The sequence below is a fragment of the Theobroma cacao genome, chromosome 5, assembly GCF_053813885.1.
Source record: "Theobroma cacao isolate CCN51 chromosome 5, ASM5381388v1, whole genome shotgun sequence".
Taxonomy (NCBI): domain Eukaryota; kingdom Viridiplantae; phylum Streptophyta; class Magnoliopsida; order Malvales; family Malvaceae; genus Theobroma; species Theobroma cacao.
Window position 1 is genome coordinate 35,326,486 of NC_142643.1, and position 12,523 is coordinate 35,339,008.

Genomic DNA, 12,523 nt, shown 5'->3' on the forward strand with positions numbered 1-12,523 from the left:
TTAATTTTTTAAAAAGATAATATAAATTTTATTAACAATCACCATAACTACTGAGAATAATCAAAAGACATTCTTGAAATTTATATAAAAAATAAATTATAATATTATAAAATATTTTTAATAAAGCAACCAAATTGAAAGATAAAAATATTTTTAATAATATTATAAAGTGCAATGTAATTTGATTGTATTAATTTGAACTATAATCACAATACATTCATCAACTATAATGTGATTATATTATAATTTTACATTATAATAATTTATTATAAAATAAATATTATAATATAATTTAATTAAATACATTATAAAAAATATACCTCATTTCTCTCGTACCAGACGCTGCCTTAAATCAGTTGAGTTTTAACATGGATAAGACAGAAAAAGCACGAGAATGGAGAACAAAACCTACTTTTGGATCATGCATGTATGTATCCAAAATAGGTGGCAGGCTGTCTACCTTTTGGCAACTAGCAGATGTTAAAGAGGATATTTAACCTATCCTGTGGCATTTGCTGCCAAGGCCACACAGGCACTTCCTTATAGGTGGATTTCATGGACTGCATAGGCATTGCCGTTGGCCTACTCACAATAATGATACTTAATATCGATAAGCAGGAACATGACATTAGCTATGACTCAACCATGCCGGCCTTTAGTTTTTGTTCAATTCCTTGAAATTTTACAGCCACTCTTATCATTTATTGTTGGCAATGGCACCTCCAAGCTCTATCATTTATTGTTGGCAGTTTAGTTTTCGCACCTCTATGGGTGAAGATTAGACCCTAGCGACCAGCCTAAAAGTCTAAATATGGATCGATTTTCAAACTTCCTTTGAAAATCGCATCATCCATTAACGGAGGCATGGTACTAAGAATAATAGAACATAGGGTTATGACAATGTTGTAGCTGGTCAATTTGAGCATTAAATTCAAGAATGCCTTTCATCAAGTACAGCAGGCAGACTGAATCATGAAGATAACTACTAGTTGAACACGAAACGATAAGATCCACTTCAAATGCTCATTAATGGTTAGTTTTAGGAAATTTGGATAGCCGTTTCAATCTTAAGACAACATACCTGGTAGCTATCTTATCAAAAGGAAAATACCAGCCACCCTGCAGCTTCTTCAGTTAAATGGCTCAGAAAATGAAGTTGATACCCACAAGGAACACCTAACAAAGGCCAGATGATGACTTTTTAAAGTATGGGATTTAACAATATATTTACAACACAAATAACAACCCTCCCCAGCTTTGATCCACACCTCTTCTTTCTCCACCCTCACAAAAAAACAAAAACAAACCCCAATTGGAGATAGATGGACAACCCTTGGCTCAATCCTAGTAACCCCTAATCAAGGGTATCAAAAAGGAATTTTCCTTCTTTAGACAAAAAAAATTAACAGACAAAAAAAATACTGAATTCAACAACCTTTTTCCATTAGTATAACTTGTCTTCTCTCTCTCTCTCTCTCAACATGGAATGGTGATCTTTTGGGTCATCTAGGCTCATTGTTGGACTGCAATGATCCATCCCTCATCAATTTCAGACTTAGACTGTTGAACCGCTCTCTTGAATATTGCCTTGATGCTTTTCTCCAATCTGTACCAGCCTTCATCATTGCAGCAAACTCATCATAACTTATTCTTCCATCCTGCAGGTTCATGAAAGAGAATTTAGCATGAATTCAGTGCTCAGGTTTTTAAGAAATAACACACGTGGAAGTGACAATGATTTGTTTTCCACTTCTTCCTGTTCTGGTTTACAACAGTGATACCCTAAGTGCTGCATCTGTTAAAGATTAAATAAAATCACCAATTGGGGAGAGATATTACTCCACTATATTAACCACAGGCTTTTCTCATTGATTTTCCTTTTGGTTCTGTACCTACAAGCTTAAACTGCTATACAGCCACATCACACATATCCTACTTGAGAATGTGATAGGAATACAAACATCTGGGAACAAACATGCTAAAAGAAGGGAGCAATAAAAGGAAAATCCATCTAACCTTGTCTGTATCCACATCATGCATAATGGCACTAATGACTTCTTCACTGTTTGTTTCAACTTCATCTGCCAAGGCATCTCTTAGTTCCTCAATCTCAATAAAACCACTTTGGTTTCGATCAAAGAACTCAAAGGCCTTTTTAAGGTGCTCATCATTGCCCATCTTTCTCAGGTGAACAGAAATAGCAACAAATTCTCCATAGTCCAGATATCCATCTCTATCTACATCACCCTGTGATGAAAATATTAAAATAATAATAAAAAAGGGTCTTTAGTTACTTCATCTTGCACAAGATGCAAACAATTTGATTATCATGATGATGCACATATAATTATTAACATGGAAAAAAGACAATGCACATATTACAACTGGGATTTTCTGTGGTCAATATAACAATGGCAACCTTATTGATGCTGGGAAGGCTCAGTGTGTCAAGAATCCTGGATTTTGATCATCATGTTGACCCTCTGGTTTTTATAAACTAGATTTTGGTAGAATATTGGCTCAGTAAAAGAAAGAACAGCATTGTTGTACCACAGTGACATCTACTTATACAGACATTGAGAAACTACTAGCATCAATGAGCTCATATTGCATTTTCAAGCCTTATCAACAATAAAACATAATGCAAATTTAGGATAGAACTTACAGCTTCCATTAGTATTTGAAGATCCGCATCAGGTATAGTATGGCCAAGTTTGTGCAACCCAACCCTTAGCTCATCAATGTTAATCTTGCCTCTATTTCCTGTATCCATCAATTGGAATACCTCTTTTATGCCTGCGACTTCCTCCACTGAGAGATGCTCAGCTATTACCTGTTAGAATAAGATTTCCGAAAAAGAAAAATGGGGAAAAAAGGTTCATAAGCTAATGACTGGAAGCTTTCTTTAGGTTCTATTGTCCAATTAAAAACCAGAAGCATTACCCTGAGAGCTCTTTTCTTGAGCTTGTTCATTACAGAGAACTGCTTGAGCCTTGCCTTCACAGTTTCACCCAAGGAAACATTTGGAGCTTTCTTTGCATTTTGCAACCAAGGATGATCTGAATTTAATAAGCAAATAACAATTCATTGGCAAATCAGATTCAGGAATTTCCATATATAGCAACGCAATTTTGCTAAGCAACTTTCTTTTTTGGTGGCAACTAAAAAATTTCATGAACAGAAAAGCTTTATCATAATAACTAAAATTTACCTAGTACTTCCTGAGCTGTAAGTCGCTGCTTGGGATCAGGATTGAGCATCTTCCTCACAAGGTCTTTTGCATTATCAGAAACTTTAGGCCAAGGGTCCCTCTTAAAATCTATAAAAGAGCGTATAATTGCTTGTGCAACTCCTTGTTCAGTTTCTGCATAAAAAAACAAAGGAAAGTTAAAGAGGAGAAATATAGAACAAAAATGAAAGATGGAAGTGAACAATAATAAATGGGAAAGGCTTCAAGTTCCATTAGTATATACTTACACAAGAAGGTGAAAATAGGACTTTACAGGAAGTCAAGGGAAAAATGTGTTAAATGGTCTAGTAAGGTGAGACAAAATTCCAGGGGTAGAAGTAGTACTTAACTAAAGTTCATGTGACATTCTCAGCCTTTGTCAGCATGTCACCCTACTGTGATAGAATAATTCTTTTTCTTTCTTTTTCAATTGAAAAGAGGTGGAATAAAAATTATAAATTGATCTGTTATTTATTCACGGTTCTAAAACATGAATGCATTGAGAGTTACAACTCTCATTACCTGAACAGGAATTCTCTTTGAATATAAATTACTACTTGCCTGCCCAGAAAGGAGGGACACCACAAAGTAAGATGTAAAGGATTACACCAGCACTCCAAACATCGACTTCAGGACCATAATTTCTTTTCAGCACCTCAGGAGCCATGTAGTATGGACTTCCAACTATCTCAGTAAATCTTTCACCTGGAATTAAAAAGATTCAAACTTCAATAGATATACACCGAAGGATAAAACCAATAAGTGAAATCTTAAAACAGAGGAAAAAAGGTTGTTAATATCATGGTTGTAAAATGGCATTACCTGGTTTAAAGAACACTGACAAACCAAAGTCAATTGCCTTCAAAGCCGCTGTCTCCTTCTTATTTGCAAAGAGAAAGTTCTCCGGTTTGAGATCTCTATGCATCACCCCATGCTTGTGGCACATCTATAACACAACAAAAAAACATTAATATCTTAAGCTCATAACTAGAAGCCTATTGAACAGGCTTTTCTTAATTCCATTTATGTAAAGAAAGATGGTAACACATTCCATCCTGATTCTAATAATAATTAAAACAATAATGATAGGCCTAGTAATGTCTGAAGGCCTGCCTTAGGATTAACAGACAGCTTTAAGATTCAAGTGGACACTATTAAAAGAGACCCATATGGTACTTTCGACCCCACCAGAATGCCAGTCATTCTGAAGGCTACTCAAATTAGTGGTAAAAAGCTGGTTGCAGAGAATGAAAGCACACATACTAGGGGAATATGGGAAAATCTAATCAAAATCGCATATCCAAAATTTACATCCTCATCAGAAGATCCATAATCCCCAAGCAAACGTTTTGAAACCCAAAATTGTTGTGTAGAATTTGCCATCAATCACTTCAAACCAACTAGTTTACCAAGTCCTGTGCCCTCTGATCCAATTACAACGCCATTCAGATATCCACAGACCAAACAGATTATAATATATCCAGCCCAACTCGTACATACATAAGAAGAAAAAAAAATTCAAGATCAACCTACGCTACAAAAATAAATACACCACGTCCAGATCTAATCATAAATTCAACCCAAGTAATCAAATTCTACTAGTTGCCATCACACAAAATTCAACCAATATCCCCATGCAATTCACCACTAAAACTCCAAAACCAAAAAAAAAAAAAATTACCTGAACAACTTCAACAATCGTCTTGGTGACAACAGCAGCAGCTCTCTCAGTGTAATGACCTCTTGCAACAATCCTATCAAACAACTCACCACCTTCGCACAACTCCATAACCAAATGCACTGCATTATCATCCTCATAAGTATCTTTCAAGCTAACAATATTAGGATGCTTCGGCAAATGCTTCATGATCTCAACTTCCCTCCTCACATCGTCAATATCCACAGCTGTCCTCAGCTTCTTCTTTGATATGGATTTGCATGCAAAAGTGTCACCTGTTACTTTGTCTGTACAAAGATATGTGATCCCAAATTCACCACGGCCAAGCTCACGCCCAAGTTCATAGCTTTGTTCAATTTCTGTCCCTGTTGGGTCCTTCAAAACGCTGAGTTTATGGCCTCCATTGCCTTGGTGATGTTGACCATAATCAATGGAAAATGGGTTTTGCTTCTTCTTTCCTTTATTCTTCTTCTCATGAGAACCCGTTGATGGAGTCGCACAACAATTTCCCATGATATCAAAACCAAAAATTCAAACTAGATCTTTGCTTTTGGGTTGTTTGCTGAAATGGGTATTTGAATTTGAACCCGAAAAGGGATCAAAATCTGGTATTTTTGAGCAAAAATGGGGGGAAAGACCTTGCTTTTAAAGATCCAGCCTTGGAAAATCTCACGAGTTTTTTCTTTCTTCAAATAGACAAATAAAAAAAATCCTCCCAGAAAAATAGAGAAACCTCGTTTCTGAATTTTCTGGGAAAACTTTGAATTGAGGAATTAAAAAGTTGAGAGAGAGAAAAAAAAGAGTTTGGAAAAAGATGGGATTTTTTATGGCAAATTAGGCAATGAAATGAATGAGAATTTGAGAAGGGAAATATATATGGGAAGAGAATGAGAAGGGAACAATGAGGATGAGACGATGAGTAGAAGGATTGTCCTTTTATTTTTATTAAAGCGCGTGAACATTGAGAAGAAAATTAAAAGAAGAAGAAGAAGAAGAAGATGATGATGAAAGAGCCAACCACCGTGGGAATTGGAGAAGAGAGAGCAAGAGAGGGTCAAAGCTGTTTTGTTTCTTAGAGACTTCCCTCCCAATGCCCATTTTGTCCTTTTTTCCAGCCCTTTTCCTCTCTCTCTCTCTACATTTTTTTTTTATTTTTTTTGTAAAATAATTTCTTCTTACTTTTTTGTCCTTTAAAGAAAGAGAGGGCTTTTTTGTTGTATTTCCCAAAATATCCAAAACAAAATTCAGAGATTTTGAACGAGTAAGATAAAGCTGTAAAAGTGCTCTTCTTTGCAAGATACCCTTGTTCTTTTTACAAATTGCTATTTGCCCTTTCATTTTGATTTTACTTCGTTGCCCTCTATCAAAAGACAAATGTACACCCTAATCCTTGGAAAATTCTCATGTATGCCTCTTTCGTTTAAAGATAATTTTAGTGGAGAAAATGACGTATTTGACCCTTATAATATAGAAAAATTATCTAATTTGATACTTGCGCTGAAAAAAATACTCCATGTGATGCCTCAACTTTTATTTTGTTTACCAATGTGCCCAACATCTAACATCGAAAATCTAATTACGTGTAAGTTAATCAAAACACACCAAGTGGTCAAACAACTGCCATATTTCTTTTTTGGTTAATGATTAGGATAGCCACATGGCAACCACATGGAATAATCCCATTCACAAGAATAAATATTAAAAAATAAGCAAAATAAAGTCAATTCTTTTATATTTATATATACCCTGAAACGAATCACTCAAAACTCGATAAAAAGTTTTTTAAATGTAAAACCTTATCTTGTCAGACCCCAATCCCCAATATTCAAACAAAAAAACCATTGCCATCGAAATTGAGATGATTAGAATGGTCGGATTTTAATTTTTGTTTTGTCATCCCTTATATTAAGTAATAGAATGAAAAACTTGTTAAAAAAATTTTGATAACCAAAGAAAAGTGATGTCAACGGTTCAAAAATTGGTCACCTACAAATGAATATTAACTAAAACATTTTAACAAGAAGTTATTATTTCTAATACTTAGTTTTCCTTGGGTCAGGCTAACTTAAGCCCCCCATAAATTTAAATATTTTTCATCATTAAAATAGCAAAAAGTTTTATTAAATCTTTATAAATCTCCGATTAAAGGGAGAAAAATAAGACAATGAAAACAAATTAATTAAAAAGCACCTCAAAGTATAAATGTGAAACAAGAGAGAGGCATTCATCAACTAAGGTAACAACTTCTACTATGAAAGTTATCAGTTGCCATCAAGTAAGGGACAAAGCTTTCCTAATTCACCTTTGTTTCCAGGTCCTCCTTCACGCTCATAACACCATATTATCATCATTAATATATCCTACCTTGTTCATCATACCATCCAAAAACACACACATACACTCATATATATCCATATTCATATTCATATAATAAATATTTTAGGATTAATTTTTTGGTAAAAAGAAAAATGAAGTGCCTTTGGGAGTGCCATGTGGCACCCCAAAGCCTCTCGAAACCTATTTTTCTTTTTTCTTTAAAATAGAAAACAACATTGTTTTGGCTCCTTCATTTCGAAAGGAAAAAAAAAATCATAATTTTAAAAATATTTATTTTAAAGAACTTTTAAAGTTTTATTTTAACATATTTATACAATGGCATTCTATGCATAAATGATAGTGTATAATTATTATACACTAACAAATATAAAAAAATATATAATTATTTTTTCTTACAATAAACAGAATACATAATTTCTCTCCCCCCCTTTTTTTTTCACAATTTTCCAATTCAAACTACCAAACAAATGAAAAAACATTTACATAATTATTTGTATACCCATTCTTAGAAAAAGGAAATTAGTATATATATTCTCTCCCACCTACATCGGGATTTTATGCGTTGGTAGAAAGAAATTTGCATTTAAGGGTACTTTCGTCATAATGAGAAAGTTAGTGTGGTATTATGGTAAATATGCCATGTAAAATGGGTCTAACTCAACGACGTTGGTGGTGTCACGAGGCAAAGAGCTCCGCAATCTGCTCACACGCGGCATCATTTTAGTGGCCCACAATTTCTACTTGGGGCCATCTGGAAGGCAGCCTAAAAGCGAGCACATAGAACATTCTAAATGCCGAAAATGCCCCTGGAAGTTGTCAATCAGAAAGCTAAAAAAGCATAGAGTCGACATGCGTCGCCTTCCAAACACGACTAGCTCATGAAAATCTTTTCTGGGAAGATAACATTTACTCCACTCCAAAAGGAGTCACAGAATTATTGGTAACTCTGATTGCATCATGGATGGTATTTCCACATATATGGGATATTGAATCTGCTTGAGGAGCTCAAATGATGGTTTACCAGCCTGTCTTTTCTTTGTTAGTCTGACTTTCTTGCTTACCTAGTTAATCCACTTAATTTAAGTTTTTCTGTGACTTGCATATTTATGATTACAGTTATTGAAAATCAAGCCCACAATTGTTTTTTTTTTTTCTTTTTGAGTGGATTCTTCAAATTTAATTGCACATGTTACGTGGATTTATTATGGCACGAAGAGAACGTAGTTTTTTTTCTCTCTTTTTTTTTTGGACAATGATATGTTGTTTTTTACTTGTTTAAAATTATTGTTGTTAATATTTTATGTACTTTTTATTTATTATTATTTAATTATTTATATATTTAAATATTTGATTCATTGATTAGTGAATAATCTTTTTATTTATAAAACAAGATTTAAATTCTCTTTCCCTTAATTTAAAAAAAAAATTATGATAAAAATGGGAAAGCTAAAGCAGTTTAGTGCGTTACTTGAGATCCTTGTTGATGAGTCTCAAAAAAGAAATAAGCTTTTCAATTATCTTTAAGCCATTCTCATAAGCTCAAGTGGTGGAATCTGTAAATGAAAAATTAAATGTTTGATATGAAACAAATCTCGTGGAGAATCATCTTAAGATTGTAAAAACTATATAAAATACTATCACGAAAATTATAATCAAGAATCGATTTGGATGGGATGATAACTTAGAGATGATCATTATATATAAACAAGTTTATAAGGATGAATTCATGGTTTGTACGAATTTTGTAATTCTTTTTTATTCAAGTTTTATATTATACACTTTTCATATTGTATGTTAAAAAATCAATTCTTTTTTTTTTTTTGTAATAAATTGAATCAAGTACATTTTAAGTATAAACCTTTCATCAACAAGAAAATTGACATGCAAAATGAAATGACATTGATTGTTAAGAAAAATTAGCAACTAAGAGTTTCAACAAATCATTTATTGATATAGATTTAGACAATAATACCGAAACTGATCAAATGCTTGTAGACCTCAACAGGGAAGTCGATGAAGAGGTCAAAGGGAGGCAAGCATCATCTTCATCAATTGGAATTTCACTATCACGATCTCATCACAAAAGATCGCTTAATTCCACATTTGAAGATGGCAACATCAAAGTAATGTTAGAAAAATTGGAAAAGATTGCATTTGTGATAAAAAAAAAAATCAAGTGATGACAAAATTGGTGAAGCTGCCCTTTATGAGAAAGTGATGAATATGGAAAGTTTTGGTAACGATTTTCCTATATTTGTTTTGGATTATTTAATAGAGCATAAAAAACAAATAAGGATATTTACAATGAAGAGCGACAACCTAAAAAGAACTTGATTAGAGAATTTTATATGTTGTGGAGATAACAATTAGATTTAGTGATTTTAGTGATGCTTGTTGGATTGTAAATTGTTAGATTATGAATATATAATTTAATTATATATTCAGCATACATTTATTACGTAGGATAATATTTTATATGATGATTAACTATTTATGTGGAATGTTTTTATTATGTAAAATAATTAATTTTGATCTATGCGTATAATTTTAGTTATTATATTTTTTATATATAGTATTTTGAATGTTGAAATTAGGCTTTGACTTTTTTGTATGATTGGTGAATATTGATATTTTTATGATGTTATGGTAGAACAATAATGATGATGGAAAAAAAATTTTAAAAATGGATGATGGTGGAAATATTTTTAATATAATGATCCAAACAATAAAAAATATTTCAATAATTCATTCAAGCAATAAAAAATAGTAAATTTTCAGGGAAAATAATTTAACAGAAAAAATTTTCAACTAACAAATTATTTTTTATTACCAAATACAGTCTAAAAAGGAAAAAGAATAAAAAAATAAAATAAGTATTCTCCCTACCGAACAAGCCTTAAGAGATAAGGTAGTCTACCCTACCCGCTAATTATCGGTCAATGGGCGGCGAGTAAGGCATACAAACAATGACAGCACAAACATGAAAATTGAGATGATGAGCGGGGTCTTTTCTGTCCACCGAAGAGTGGAAAAGCCATAATCTGTCTCACACGATAGATTTGGTCTTAAAAGGGTATTTTGGTCAATATGAAAAAAGACCGGTGAAAAGCACCGCCGCGCCACCTTTCAGCTGTCCGGTCAAACTCGTCGATTTTGACTTTGGAAATGTAATTTGGATTTGGATTCCGATTCCTCCTATCCGCTACTTCCTTTATTTAAACCAAAATAAATAAATAAATAAATTACCAATTTGGCTTTTGGAACTTCGAATATTTGTGTACTCTGTTTCTGTGGATGAAACTGAAACATAATATATTAGAAAAAAAATAAATTTAACTCACTTTTTATGTGTATATAATAATAATATAAAAAACCAAAAAAAGGGCAAAAGTAAAATTACTTTTCAATCTTTTCCTTTAAAAATATTAGACAAGGGTAATCAAACTGACAAATTTGACCCCAAAGATTTTAGTGTATGTATGGCCACTCCATTATCAATAAAAGGTTATGTTAGTATTCCTTTACTATAGACTAATCCTATTTTATTTGCTCATGTGATTAAATTAATAAAGTGTCAAATCTGGTTTGAAGAAAAGTTCATTGTCTTTTTGTTATTGACTTTTTGGACACATACATTGCCAACATTTGAAATTGTTTAATCACATAAGGGAATGTGCCCTGATTACTGACTTATTCCTTATCCTTGAAGAGATAACCAATCAATTGAACTTCAATTTTTTTTCCTTATATTCTTAAATTTGAATATAATATAGTACCTAAAAAAATTTTAAACTATTAAAAAAATTTAAATAAATTTTTTATTTTTTATTATATTTAATTAAATTTTTATATTTTTATTTTGAGTTAAATAAATTTTTATAATTAATTAATTAATTTACTAAATGTTATTAATCAAATGTCATTTATCGTATATATTATGTGATCTTAATATGATATATTGATATGTCATAATGGATGATGACGTAATATAATTGACGTAAAATAAAAATATAAAAATTTAAATGAACGTAATTGAAGAATAAAAATTTATTTAAATTTTTAAAAATAATTTAAGAGTTTTTTTTCAAATATTATGCCTTTGAATTTTGAATTCTATTATTATCCCATGCCAAACTTAAAGGGGAAAAAAATTGATGAGAATTGCTTGTTTCCTTTGCCTTTCTTTTCTATTAGCCATAAAAATAAAAAAAGTTTGTAAAATTGAGCACCCAAGGAAGGAAAAACAAAATAAAACAAGTGGATGTGAACAAAGTTTTTTAGTGTTGCATCTAAGATACCAAAAGATAATGGAAGCAGTAACCAACCTTTGGTTGCATTGTTGGAGCACAAGAGAGAGAGGCTTTGATGCCCCTTAGAATTGAATGGAGTTGTCACTTTCCCACAAGTCACAAATGAGGTTCAAGACATGTGATATGTATTATGTTTCCATCACCTACAATTAAATCTTTTTCAATCATTCACATTTGTCTCCCTTTTTTTTTTATTTTAATTAATTATATTTTCTTTTATATTCACTAGGTGATTTGGAAGATATTCTCTCAAATAAACAAATAGACATTAGTTCTTTTTATTTAAATTCTTTTTGGTCTTTAGCTTTTTATTTCCCCTCTCATATCATAAAAATGTCATAACTTGTACATGTTTGATGTTTATATCTTAAATCTTTTTAGATATACCCAACCCAGATTGTTAAAAATGTATTTCATTTTTATATGAAAATTATTTGTTTATTTATTTATTTTTCCACCCATGTCACCACATATATATAGTGGGTATTCATGAAAAATAATTTTGATTATAAAAAAAATTTGATACCATACTGAAGAATAATTTAACCCAAAATTTTAAAATGTTAATGAGGGGCCTAAAAAGAATAATTTATAAATCTAACATATAGTATATTTTCAAAGATTCAATCTCAAACATATAGTAACTTTGACCTTAATCGAAAGGAATGATATGTTATTAGCTAATTACCACCATTTTTTTAATATATTGATTCATGAAAACAATGTTAAAATTGAAAGCAATATTGCATTGAGAGCATGATTGTTTGCCAATTGCCAGTGCCTAGAATCGAGTAGTTCTCTGACCCTTTTGGCTGCATTTGATGACAAAATCTTCCAAGGGTTTAAGCATTGTCTTAATTAATTAAGAGCTGATTTCTATGGAGAGTGGAATTACTTTCTCTCTCTCTCTCTCTCTCTGTCTCTTTGTAGTAGGCAACTCCATAATATATTTTACAGATCCAACTTTAT

At 31.8% G+C, this 12,523-nt stretch overlaps 1 protein-coding gene across 1 annotated transcript; it reads right to left on the minus strand.

The window, feature by feature from the left end:
- Positions 1 to 1,171: 1,171 nt before the first annotated feature.
- On the minus strand, positions 1,172 to 5,984 carry LOC18598981 (calcium-dependent protein kinase 32-like). Its single transcript, XM_007028733.3, has 8 exons — positions 4,911 to 5,984; positions 4,052 to 4,175; positions 3,791 to 3,934; positions 3,212 to 3,364; positions 2,944 to 3,059; positions 2,666 to 2,833; positions 2,017 to 2,247; positions 1,172 to 1,658 (listed from the first exon to the last, which is right to left on the minus strand). Exons 1-8 carry the CDS (start codon positions 5,418 to 5,420, stop codon positions 1,503 to 1,505), a joined length of 1,602 nt encoding a protein of 533 aa, XP_007028795.1. The 5' UTR covers positions 5,421 to 5,984; the 3' UTR covers positions 1,172 to 1,502.
- Between the last annotated feature and the right edge of the window lie 6,539 nt (positions 5,985 to 12,523).

Excerpts from the sequence above, each read along its gene's own strand:
- LOC18598981 (XM_007028733.3), bottom strand. The coding sequence starts at position 5,420 with ATGGGAAATTGTTGTGCGACTCCATCAACGGGTTCTCATGAGAAGAAG. Across the intron at positions 3,365-3,790 it reads TGTCCCTCCTTTCTGGGCAG|AAACTGAACAAGGAGTTGCA; the intron begins GCAAGTAGTAAT and ends TTTTTTATGCAG. Across the intron at positions 3,060-3,211 it reads TACAGCTCAGGAAGTACTAG|ATCATCCTTGGTTGCAAAAT; the intron begins GTAAATTTTAGT and ends TATTAAATTCAG.